Source organism: Betta splendens, chromosome 9, assembly GCF_900634795.4.
Source record: "Betta splendens chromosome 9, fBetSpl5.4, whole genome shotgun sequence".
NCBI classification, from domain to species: domain Eukaryota; kingdom Metazoa; phylum Chordata; class Actinopteri; order Anabantiformes; family Osphronemidae; genus Betta; species Betta splendens.
Window position 1 is genome coordinate 28,573,657 of NC_040889.2, and position 12,304 is coordinate 28,585,960.

At 48.8% G+C, this 12,304-nt stretch overlaps 1 protein-coding gene across 5 annotated transcripts in view; it reads right to left on the minus strand.

Moving 5' to 3' along the window:
• Positions 1-10,645: 10,645 nt before the first annotated feature.
• Positions 10,646-12,304, minus strand: part of slc4a4a (solute carrier family 4 member 4a) — a 24,674-nt gene continuing 23,015 nt past the window's right edge. For 3 of the 5 annotated variants that reach the window (XM_029161113.3, XM_055511159.1, XM_055511158.1), the window contains one exon: positions 10,646-12,095. In XM_029161113.3, coding sequence (XP_029016946.1) covers positions 11,969-12,095 — 127 coding nt within the window. In that variant the 3' untranslated portion in view covers positions 10,646-11,968. The remainder of the gene's footprint in view (positions 12,096-12,304) is intronic. The other 2 variants (XM_029161111.3, XM_029161109.3) reach the window with 1 other exon arrangement.

The window sequence follows — 12,304 nt, forward strand, 5'->3', positions numbered from 1 at the left end:
TAATGTAACTGAATTACGGAGTGAATCATGATGCCCGTGTGCTTATATTATCCCGTCCCAGTATTATTCACATACAACAAAGGAGACGTCCGTGTCCCGTGACCTGGTCTCACTGCTTCACATGTTGCTGTGACCTGTGACCTGTGACCTGCCCAGGTTCCAGCCGCTGCAGAGCTGCGCTGCCATTCTCCTCTGTGTGAGCTGCACTGACGGCTGATGAGGCCCGTTCAGAGGTATCAGGTGGTCGCACAGTCCCGCTCGGCTGGTGGGAAATGATCTCTGTCACGCAGCAGCAGAGGAGCTGCTCTCTGAACCATGCTTCATCATTGTGTGACGCTTTGGCTGCAGCTCTTTGATGCTGCGTGGGCCTCGTGCCGCTCTGAGGAACAGCTGCCAACAGCACCTTCAGAACTCCATCAGTTCCATCTCAATGACTGATGAGACGGTGACATTAACAGTCCAGCAGCCCGTTCCCATTGTTGTAGTGTTTAGATTAAAAGGACGGATGTTGCTGCTTGGAGAACCTCCTGCTTCACTTTTGCATATGTTTTGGTTGGTTGCAGCAGCTTTATGAGTCTCCATCGCGTCCGAGCGGCAGCGTTTGGCTGAATCTGAGCCCGTTCACACGTCGTCCTGCTGCTGCTATCGGCGCTCGCATCAATAAATACTCTGGCAGCCGTGCAGCTTCGTGCCATGAAATTGCCTCCACTGTGTGTGACAGCTGATGCGGCGCTGTATAACAGACTGATGGGTCTTTGAGGGAATGCACAGATTAGTGATAGACGTAAACCCTTCAGTTCAGACCTCAGTAAAGTCCAGGCTGTGGGTCGTGTTCTGAAACCCCTTCATTACAGGGCGTCGCGTGATGGAGCCTGGTCTGATGCTGTGGTGCATTTAACATGTCATCGTCCTGTTTTTACATGATGTTTGCATCTGTGATCAAAGGCTCCACCTAAACAGCACAGATAAACAGAATTAGTGAAATCGCGCTGGATCGTGAGCTGTTCTCTCCCGTCGCCATCGTGCTCTCTCGCTCCCAGAGCTGGATTTCTAGTGCAGCTCCAATAGACAAACCCAAGGCCGGAGGTTAGCGAATGCTAATGCTAATGCAGGGTTAGCGGCAGTCGCAGCCCGGATCCTGATCCTGATCCTGATCGGCGCTGACATCAGGGTCAAATGTGGCCGATGCGAACTGACGCGTCTGCTTCAACACCTGAAAGGCTCTTTGCTCCAAGTCTCATTCATCAGCATCACACATTTAGTTTCTATGTATATCTGCTCCCACTCTGTCCGTCACACGCCTGCCCTCACAGCGTGCGTGGTAGGAATGAGTCCTGGCTTTTAGAGCAGGAAACAGCGGCTTCTGCAGAAGAAGCCACGGCAGCGTGACTGCTTTAACTGGAACCCGCTGGTGAAACCAAAGGTTTGTTCTCCATCTCTAGAAACAGCGACGTCACTGCTTCTGATTCACCCCAGGACCACGTTTGACGCTCGGCAGCCACGCTTGAATTTAATTGCTCCCTCGATGCTATTCGGTGACTTTACACATTATTTTGCAGGAATCATGAGCTGCTGCAACCTTTGAAATGGAAATATCGACAGAATTCCAGGAGGCCAATTAATAAGAAGGAGCAGCTCAACCTCGGTCCATTTTCTCAGATTTACCGTCGGATCCTGAAACAGTTCAACGTCTACTTTAAGCTGCAGTCGATGAGTTAATGCTCAAAATCAGAGGAATAAAATCTTTTTGTCAGATTTCAAAGCTGTTACTGTAAATTGCTGCCGTGTACAAGCACCAGTGTTTGTGAAATAATGAACCTGTCAGTCCTGAATTAAGCGCGTGACAAAAGCGCAGGAAGGCAGTTTGGGAGCGGAGCCCGTGTGTCGGCTCAGAGCTGACGGGTCCTGGAGGAGTTCTGATCCGGTTGTCTGCACGTGACCCCAGGTTGTGTGAAGTTCGTGGAGGAAGTGTTGTCATGTGACGTGCAGCGAACGCACACACGAGAACTGCAGATTGGATTTGGTTTATTTTTATAGTCACAGAATGCAACAATAGACATGCATGGATGGAATGATCGGACACCTTCTTTAACTGAAGCCTGTTTTATATCTGCTGAACCACCACGTAGAGGCTGCTGTATGTTCTGCTCTCTTTGTAGTTGTTCAGGCGCTCACTGGCAGCGATAGCAGCGCTCCTCAGATCAGTTCTACGTGTTTGGTATCAAGCAGCGTCCAGTTAATCTGAGCTTCGCTTCCTGCAAACGGACCTCAGACTGACAGATCTGAAGATCAACGCAATTAAGTAAAGTGCGTCGTTCTGCAGATACTTTATCATTGAGTCAAAGAAGTTTACTGCGACCTGTGAATTCCTGTCAAAGTAAAAGAGCACGGTTTTGATTGATCCGATCAAAATCATCTGATAAATAAAGTAAAACGCGCCAATGGACTGAACTTGTCGCATACAATGAGTGGGTTTGAAGCCGTGCAGCAGTGAGGCAGGAAGGAGCGATGACTGTTCATTTGCTCCTTTTCACCAGCCCATAGTGACTCATTCTGTACAGGCCGTGTGCTTCCCAGCCCATTGATGGAGAATGTGGAGAGGACGGAGTCAGTCCTGCTTCCTCTGTCACCGGCGCCTTCTGCCTGTGCTTTCATCAGCTGCGCAGCCTAATTAAAAGGACGAGTGTCGCTCTTTTCTTCCAGCGTGATTAAAGCGCAGCTGTTTGAACGCAGCCTCCCTCCTGGTCGGAGCAGCGAGCCTTAAATATGGCAGACGTCATAACGCTGATTGCTGCTTAACGCTGTCAACACTGCCTTTATTATTGCAATTAACAAGGGTCGTCATGCAGCAGAAGCTGAAGGTGAAACCAGAGCTGAAAATAAAGACATTCATCTTCAGCCTTGAACATTCACAGCCTCTTGATAGTAACATATGTGAGTGAACAGATACAGTAAGAGGAAGCTCACACAATGACTCGTCGTTTTCCAGTACCTGCAGTCACGGCCCCTGGAAGCTGCGTTCGCCGGCGCTGGAGGTGAGAGACGCCGGTGCCTGACGTAACAGATGCTGATGTGCAGCAGCAGTGGTTGTGTGGGGTTGTTGCCCCTGAGGCGCCGCCGCCACGTTACGACGCCTCCACACATACAGTACGGCAGTTTATGAGCCTGAGTCCAGCTTCACGCGCTTCGTGTGAAACCAGGTGACGCAGACCCACGAACAGGACGTTACCTTTAGCGCTTCTGTAAAGGAGCAGGTCCTTATGGCCTGAGGCCGGATCACATCAGCTGCTTTCTGTCCAGCTCCAAATAACCATATACTCCGCTGATGAAGCCGCAGCGTGGACAGATGCTGTCGCCGACCGCTGCAGACAACGTTTTGTCAAATTGCTGATAATCGTGGTGACACACGTTAGTGTGTCGTATCAGCCAGAGGCGCTTCAAGGTAAAATGCGCTGAAATGGATTTTTTTGCCAGTAAATGGTGCTGAGAAATGAAAGACTAATGTGTGTGGAATTGAAGGAGCCAGTGGTTCGCGGCGTGTTTCATTTGATGTTGGGGAGAAGGCTGAGACACCGCCTGCTTCGCAGCAACACATCTACCACTTGAGACAATATTTGCTTTGAGGCCAATATTTGGCCGTGGATACTGGTTGCTATGGGATCAGCGGGCCGGCACACGGGCCTCTGGGGTTTGAAGGCGTCTCCGGCCTCCGTGGGGGGTCTGCGCGCTGGAAGGGCAGCGGCTGTGCAGGTCGGCCCGGTGCAACCAGTCCTTCCTCCTCTGGCTCCCAGCGTGTGTGGGGAATGCAGCAGCAGGAGATGCTAGCGTCCTCAGCATCAGCCTGAAAACGGCGTCCATCCTCCATCTCCAGTGGCATTCATTGCTCAGTGTTCAGACCAGGTGGAGCTCCACCCGCCTCGCTCCCATCAGGGCTCGTCACAGCGAAGCACCCGCCTCCTCCTCACTCCGTCCTGCATCCACTCCACACCAGCCGACCTCTGTCCTCTCAGCACTTCCATCTGTCTCCTCCTCGGTCGTCCTCGTGGCTCCATCTCCAGCATCCTCCACTCATATACATGTACTAACCCTCTGCACATCAATCCATCCCAGTCTGACCCCTGATAAAAACAAGGCTGTTACATTAGTGGTGAGGTGACTTAATCATAATATTCCCACTGTTTGACTTTCCGTTATGAATGAGAATTAAAATGAATTAGTTTTGCTTTTTCCGTTCTTCATTGTGTAACTGTGTGTTGTACAGTACACAGTGTTCAGTGTTCTTTTTATTCCTATTATCAAATTGATACAAAGACTCAGATGAATGAGTCAGCCTTGACGTTGACGCAGCCTCCACTCATCCCAATCCGTCCTACCCCTAAGTGGGTTCCCGTCCAATCAGCAGGTCGGGTAAATGTCAGGGATTTGAATCTGTCCACGCAGGAAGCTCAGTCAGACGCCTCTGGTGAAGGAAGCGGTTCTGAATGTGGAGCCCACGGACCAACGGAGAACCCTGGTGTGAGCGCAGGAGGAGCAGGAGGGCGTACGGCGGCCGTGCATGGCTTTGGTACCGGTGCTGGAGGCGGTGGATGCAAGAACAGGGATCAGGGCTTTGACTCATTGATCCGTGAATAAAAGGAAGTAAAGTAAAGACCCATATGACCTCACCGGTCTGGAGAACGATGTGGTGGAAGCTGCATCACATGACGTGAACCCTGTTTGATGAGCTGAGAGCCGTCGCAGAGCAGCAGCCGTGAGGTACTGACAAATGTCCTGCTTTGGACGTCTTTGCTCAGTCTTTGTGTTGAAGCGCCCTCCGCTCCGCCGGCTCCTGTTGCCTTCGTCATGGTACAGTAATTGCAGGTCTTGAGCATCACTCTGAGGAGTGTGACCGAGAACGACCCCTCGTTCCTCGTTTCATGCAGTCCTTCCTGTTGAACTCTCTGCTGAGATGCGGTTTTATCCCCCGAAGCCTCTTGATTCAACCTGAACGCGTGTAATTCTGCTGTAAAATCAGCAGTCGCGTGCTGACGACTCACAATCCGATTAGAAGCTGAGTACGCGCACACAGGATTGTGCTGCTTCATGGCCTGTGGCCAAACGCATCCAGGATGGTCGGTGAGAGAATGCAGCGTTCCATGTGCCGTTCTATGAGGCGCTGGGCGGCTTTAACAGACGGCCAGAGACCGGCGGCTCGCTGTCTGTCAGCAGCTTCCACGGCCTCGAACCTGCACTCAGGATCAACTGACATTGTGTCTGTCCTTCAACGCGTCGTCCGTTTCTTTGTCCTAATATGAGCTGGAAGTGTTGAAGTCGTTGACCCTTAGAGCTTTGAGCATCGCCGTGAGTCCAAATGTCTCTAAATGCAATGATTCCTGTTTCCAGCAGCTTCTCAAATGGCAAAACCCAATGCTCTGCACATAATAAAGCCACTGTTTTTAAGGAGTAGGAGTAGTTTAGTCGCTGGTGTTGATCAGCAGTAAACATCTTTTGTCTCGTTCCTTCTGTTGCTCAGCTTTGCATCTTCTTCACATATGGAGGTGGAAGCATCTGAGCCATTGTCTCCTTCCGATTCAGCCACAGACTGAATGCTGAACGGTGAAATGCTGCCAGATGAAGAGCGGACCGTCAAGCGAGGAGGGGGTGGAAGGATTGAAACGCACACTGAAAGCTTTCATTGGCTGCTGTTTTGACACTAACCCAGATTTACAGCGTGTGAGCAACAGGAGTTGTGTCCTCGCTCCTCGGGGCCGTGTGGGTTCCCCGGACGGGTCCGTGCAGCCGGCCGGGCTCCGAGCAGAGGCGCCGGGACCTCAGGGCTCCAGCGACGCAGACATGAAGTGTCTCAGCAGCAGAACCCGGTCCTCAAAGGAACGCACGTGAAGCCAGGAGACGATTCTCAACGTCCCGGCCTCAGGGATGACGTCACAGAAAGCACCGTGATGTTCACCTATCTCGTATCTTGTTAATGACTGCATTGGTCTGTTGATAAGTGAACAGGAGAAAACGAGCCTCAGAACTGAAGCTGCTACGTCTGGTTGGACTGACGTTCCATGTGCTGCTTATCTGTCTGTGAGATGATTGTATTTATACACTGTCCGTCTGAACATTTGTGTGCGTGGCATCACAGAGAAGCCAAGTTTGTTGTTAGTGTTCCTCTCCTTCCGGCGCCGTGCTTCATGGTTCTGGGCTCGATTATCTAAAACAAGCTGCGTCTCTCTAATGAGGTCTCATACTGGAAGCTCCTGAGCTTCACGTTTCATTTTTCATAAACTTTTAATTTACAGCTTTTCTAATCAACGTGATTCACAACATTGTTTCCATCCGTTTGCAAATGAATCTCCAGATGGAGGTTCTCATTATGGAGGTTGTTGTTGGGTTTGTTCGTCACCAGAATAGACCCGCTGTGATTGGCTGCTGTTACCTGCAGACTTTTGTGCTTGTGAAGTGCAGCTGGAAGGAGATGCACAAACAGGCGTTTAATGTGGACACAGTGAATCAGCCACTGGTTGTCTGCTCCTGGAGGACACGGTAGCAGCTGCTGTGAGGCAGTGGAGCTCCCCCCTCGCCTTGAGCAGGACTCCCTCCATCAGCTCCTCAGGGAAGCTGAAGTGACCTGAGTCGGTCCTGAGAGTCCGACAGCTTCTCATTCAAGCAGCAGGTCCTTGTCCTCAGGTTTCAGGTCTCAGGTCTCAGGTCTGTGAATGGAGGCTGTTCAAGTGTCCAGCAGGTCCTTGTCCTCAGGTCTCAGGACTCAGGTCTCAGGTCTCAGGTCTGTGACTGGAGGCTGTTCATATGTCCAGCAGGTCCTTGTCCTCAGGTCTCAGGACTCAGGTCTCAGGTCTCAGGTCTCAGGTCTGTGACTGGAGGCTGTTCATGTGTCCAGCAGGTCCTTGTCCTCGGGTCTCAGGTCTCAGGTCTGTGACTGGAGGCTGTTCGTGTGTCCAGCAGGTCTCAGGTCTCAGGTCTCAGGTCTGTGACTGAAGGCTGTTCGTGTGTCCAGCAGGTCTCAGGTCTCAGGTCTCAGGTCTGTGACTGGAGGCTGTTCGTGTGTCCAGCAGGTCTCAGGTCTCAGGCCTCAGGTCTGTGAATGGAGGCTGTTCAAGTGTCCAGCAGGTCCTTGTCCTCAGGTCTCAGGACTCAGGTCTCAGGTCTCAGGTCTGTGACTGGAGGCTGTTCATATGTCCAGCAGGTCCTTGTCCTCAGGTCTCAGGACTCAGGTCTCAGGTCTCAGGTCTCAGGTCTGTGACTGGAGGCTGTTCATGTGTCCAGCAGGTCCTTGTCCTCGGGTCTCAGGTCTCAGGTCTGTGACTGGAGGCTGTTCGTGTGTCCAGCAGGTCTCAGGTCTCAGGTCTCAGGTCTGTGACTGAAGGCTGTTCGTGTGTCCAGCAGGTCTCAGGTCTCAGGTCTCAGGTCTGTGACTGGAGGCTGTTCGTGTGTCCAGCAGGTCTCAGGTCTCAGGTCTCAGGTCTGTGACTGGAGGCTGTTCATGTGTCCAGCAGGTCCTTGTCCTCGGGTCTCAGGTCTCAGGTCTGTGACTGGAGGCTGTTCGTGTGTCCAGCAGGTCTCAGGTCTCAGGTCTCAGGTCTGTGACTGAAGGCTGTTCGTGTGTCCAGCAGGTCTCAGGTCTCAGGTCTCAGGTCTGTGACTGGAGGCTGTTCGTGTGTCCAGCAGGTCTCAGGTCTCAGGCCTCAGGTCTGTGACTGGAGGCTGTTCGTATGTCCAGCAGGTCCTTGTCCTCGGGTCTCAGGTCTCAGGTCTGTGACTGGAGGCTGTTCGTGTGGAAGCTGTGCCTCGTGGCTTTCTGATGCCTGCTTTCATGCAGCGTTCGTGGACAGTAGGTCAGTAGATCCACCTACACTCAAACAAGCACTGGACTCTTTAGACCGACTAGAACAAGTCATTTCCTTCTGTTTACAGATATCTAATATTGGACTTGGTAAAGTATTCGGCATCCCAGTTCTTATAATATTTCTTTCTTTATAAATAACACCAGCGGCAGCTTTGACATTATTCCCACCAGAACAACAGTCATGGGAATAAATAATGTGAGAGATAGAAATAGATTTCTGACCTGTGACTGTTGTAGTAGTCATACGTCAGATTTGTTGCTTTTGTTGCAAATGCATCTTCTATAAAAATATACACCTGAGTGTTTATTTTACCAGAGTGAAAGTGACCTCTTAAGTGCAGAATGAGCATTAGTATTATCAGAGTATTTGTGTGAGTTATTTATAAAATAACTCAAATAATGCTGATGCTTGAGTGCATTAGCAGCATGTTGATGTCTGATTAATAGGAGTGTTCCTCATAGAGCGAAATGAGCAGCTTCAACTTAAATCAGCATCAACGTTTTCATTCAGTTTCGCTCGATTCATTTGTCAAACGTGACGTGCTCCAGTTTCCTCTTGAATCTTGGTTTTAGCCGTGCTCATATGAGTCATTGCAGATGCGGCTCCAAATTCAAATACTGTGATTAGAATCTAAGTTGGTTCTAAGAGCGTTGCTGAAGTTGTCCAATTAAGATTTTATTTTTTTTTTATGTAAGCAAAACCATTATATTTGCCTGTCTGCATGGAGAACATGTGCACAGGCCTGAAAGACGTCTGGGAGCAGACGGCTCCGTGCACAGCTTTGAGGCGGCGGTTCAGGCTTTGTGCTGCTTGTGATGCTTGTGATGGAGGGATGCGGGTGGGGGTCTGAGCTGAGGGTTTGGAGCAGGGTGTCCTGGTTTGGCTGCAGATTGCTGGGCTCGGTCCACTGGGCCAACGGCGCCGTCAGACCTGCGCTGGAACGCGGGGCCTGATTAGACGTGCGTGCGTGCGTGTGCATGTGAGGACGGGGATGTTGAGTGAAGGAGCCGAGCAGTTCTGCTGCTCCGTGTTCCGACGGCCCGTGTTCCGACGGTCCGTGTTCTGACGGCCCGTGTTCCGACGGCCCGTGTTCTGACGGCCCGTGTTCCGACGGCCCGTGTTCTGACGGCCCGTGTTCCCTGGACGCTCGGCTCAGCGTGTGCAGGCGGCCGTGGAGGCACTTCCATTAAACCCACACGGGACACGCTGGGCTGAGAGTGACCCCACAACCAGAGCCATGCTCAAACAGTGGCATTCTGCAGAACCGGCTCCAGATCCACTAAAGGGCCGCCGTTCTGACGTCAGAGCGCTGGACGCGGCTGCGTCACACGCTGCTCCACTGTAATCTGGCTCTGGTTAATGATGTGCTTCTCACACATGCAGCTATTTCTGTCCCCGTTTGTGCCTTTATTTATCTATTTCCACTCCCCTTTCCACTCATGCGGTAAATGGCTGACTTCCCACCCACCGGCCTGTGTCATGTCTGCTGCGCACGTGAAATAAATCAGGCTCTGCCTGCTGTAATTGTGCCTCTTGTTCATGGTGACCTTTACAAGATCCTTCAGTTTAATGTAAATCAAGGGAACGTGGCCTAAAAATACGACCTTCTTAATATCCATTCGCCGTCCATTTATACTTAAGAAGGGGTTATTTAATAGTGTGTGTGATTATCTGTCAAATACACAAATACTGACACTATTTAACATTTTAAACCGTGGTTTCAGCTCATTATTGCACCAGTGGCCTGTATGTGGAGGAGCTCTGAGTGTGGATGGTGTCAGGCTCCGTGGAGATGAGAGCAGCACATGAACACACATCCTCTCTTCCGCGGGTCTTGTTTGTCCTCTAGTGGAAATGGGGAGTTGTTGCTTTTCAGAAGTGTCTGGTTGTGTTTGAGCGTCTGAAGTTGTGTCTTAATTTGATGATGTGCTAATTAACTGCACTGCTGCCGATTAGAGACGATCTGCAGCCGCTTTGATTTGTGCTTTAAGTTAATAGTCATTTTAGAACATTGTTTGACTCGTACCTGAGTGACCTTCAAACGTTCCAAGTACTCACTGCATAATATTTATAGTAGTTTGAAAGTATTTGTATGGAAAACTACCTTATTTAGGTTAGTAATGCTGGGACTTTAGATGTTGTGTATCTTTAAACCAGCACAGAGGTCATGTAGATGATTGTGTTAATATAAAAATTAGAGCAGGTGTAATTAGTAGTAGCAGGTGTGGTTATTATTATTATTGCCAGTACTGTTAGTAAAGATGCAGAATAATACTAGTATGCAATAACAGGGCAAATAAAGGAGACGGCTTTAATAATATTAGCATTAGTACTAGTGTTAATTAATAGCTAGCATTAGTGAAGGTTAAAGCGTAGTACAGTAGCGGTAGTATTTACTGGTGCAGAGGCAGTACAGCATGTGGGGGTAGTACTCTGACAGTTTGTTATAAAAGTGACTGCAACGCGTAATCCATGACTACTAGAAAAAATGAGCGGATCTGCAGGAAACGTGAGCTCAGTGACGCGCAGAAGCTCCACGTGCTCTCACCTGTGCCTGTGAACGCGCTGAGCGGACACTGGAGGGCGCCACAGAGTCAGTAACGACCCTTGTCTCACTGCAACCCAGAACACTGTATAAGGCCTTTAAGAGTGAGTTACTGATACAAAGCACCAGAACATTAGCGCAGCATCGATACTGACTGACAGCTGATAGGTTAAATATTCAAATGAGTGTGAAATCTGATGTAAATCTAAACTAGTTGAGTTCTTCTTCTTTATGGACAGAACACGTGATCTGAAGACCACAATAAACAAAAACATTTATTAAAGATTCAATAAATATTTACAAAATCAATACATCACGGTTTAATGATTCAGTTTATTTTCAATATACACTTCATTTAAAAAATATAAATTCTAAAATAAATCATTTTACCAGTTCTAAAAAGTTAATCAAAACAAAGTTTCGGTATCTCTTCGCTAAAATGAACATTTCACTTCATTTTCTGTAGATTTTTGTTGACATGCTCACACATAATTAACAACTCCCCACATTATTCCTTCCAGACATTAAGTCACACTTGTTTCCATTTTTCATCAATGTGCTCATTGATATTAATTAATGGCATGGAGTTAAAACAAATACACAAAACCAAATTAAAAGCCTTCTGCTTTTTGGTTTGAGCCTTTTTTATGTACGTACACAACTTATAAAAGGAAGGCTCGCGTTTTATTTGTTGTGGGGCTGAAGACGGAGGACGTCCAGTTTCAAATAAGGTAAGTAACTGCTGTGATTCTCAAACCAAAGTGGGGCCGTGCTCAGTTCCGTTTACAGACACATCTGTGAACTGTCTGAACCTGATTCTCTCCTCGTGGCATCAGAGCCGAGCATTCTTTTATAAGCCACTTAGGTAAAGTAGTTTGTGCAGCACAAGCTATGATATGATGATATGATGCACTCCTAGTTTAGAGTTTGGCTGAGGAGAATCAGATGCTTGGTGTCACTGAAGAGTTTTCTAAAGACACAAAAGGCTACAAACGTACAAACACACAAAAACGTATTATTTAAATTAAACGAGTAACAAAAGCTTTGAAGAAAACAATAGTTTCAGTTAGAGGTGAAGCAATTAAAGCGGCATCCAAGTGAAAAATAGATTTGCGCCATCTGCACAAATGTTAATTAACTGTTAATTCAAATATTTATCCCACACATTTGATTCACAAGCTATAACAAAATGAATCTCTTAAACCATCATCATAATCTTCACAGGAGGATAAAGAAAAAAATACCAAAATCAACATTTGTTCATGAGCATCAGATCTAAAACAGGAGGTAGAGCTATAAAAACATAATTTTCCTGCTACAGGAAAATGTTATTAGAGAAGTTCAATGTATATAAAAAGTATATGTATTCATATAAAAAGAGCGGAGTGCGATCCATGCGGTCAAGGAGCTGCGGGTGACGTGGGAGTGGTTGCATAGAAGAGTAGTAGGAGTTATATTCATGAGTGACTCATTAATAGTATAAAAACACAATAATCACGCTTTAGGCTTCACTGTCCTTCATGTTCTGCGACGCTTCCCCTTCAGTGATGAGACAAACTGCAGGTTTGCTTCTCTACAGCGACGTTTCAGAGCCTCTGCTCCTCCAGTAGAACGAGTGGCCGTCGTCCGGGTCCGGGTCCGGGTCCGAGTCCATGTCTATTCTAATCTGAGGCACAGGCTTCAGCGGACTCATCTCAGGGCTGGAAAACAGGACGGAGGCTTAGAGTGTGTGAGAGGCAGGTTTAAAGCCCTGCAGCAGCACACGTCTGTATGAAGAGCCTGCACAGACTCTGAACACCAGCGTTTACAGCTGCTCTGGGGTCAGCGGAGCGGGACGGTTGGGCTTCGGTCAGTTTTCTAGAGGGGAGCGCCATCGTTAGCGGAGCTGCACCGCGGTTCAGTCCAGGTT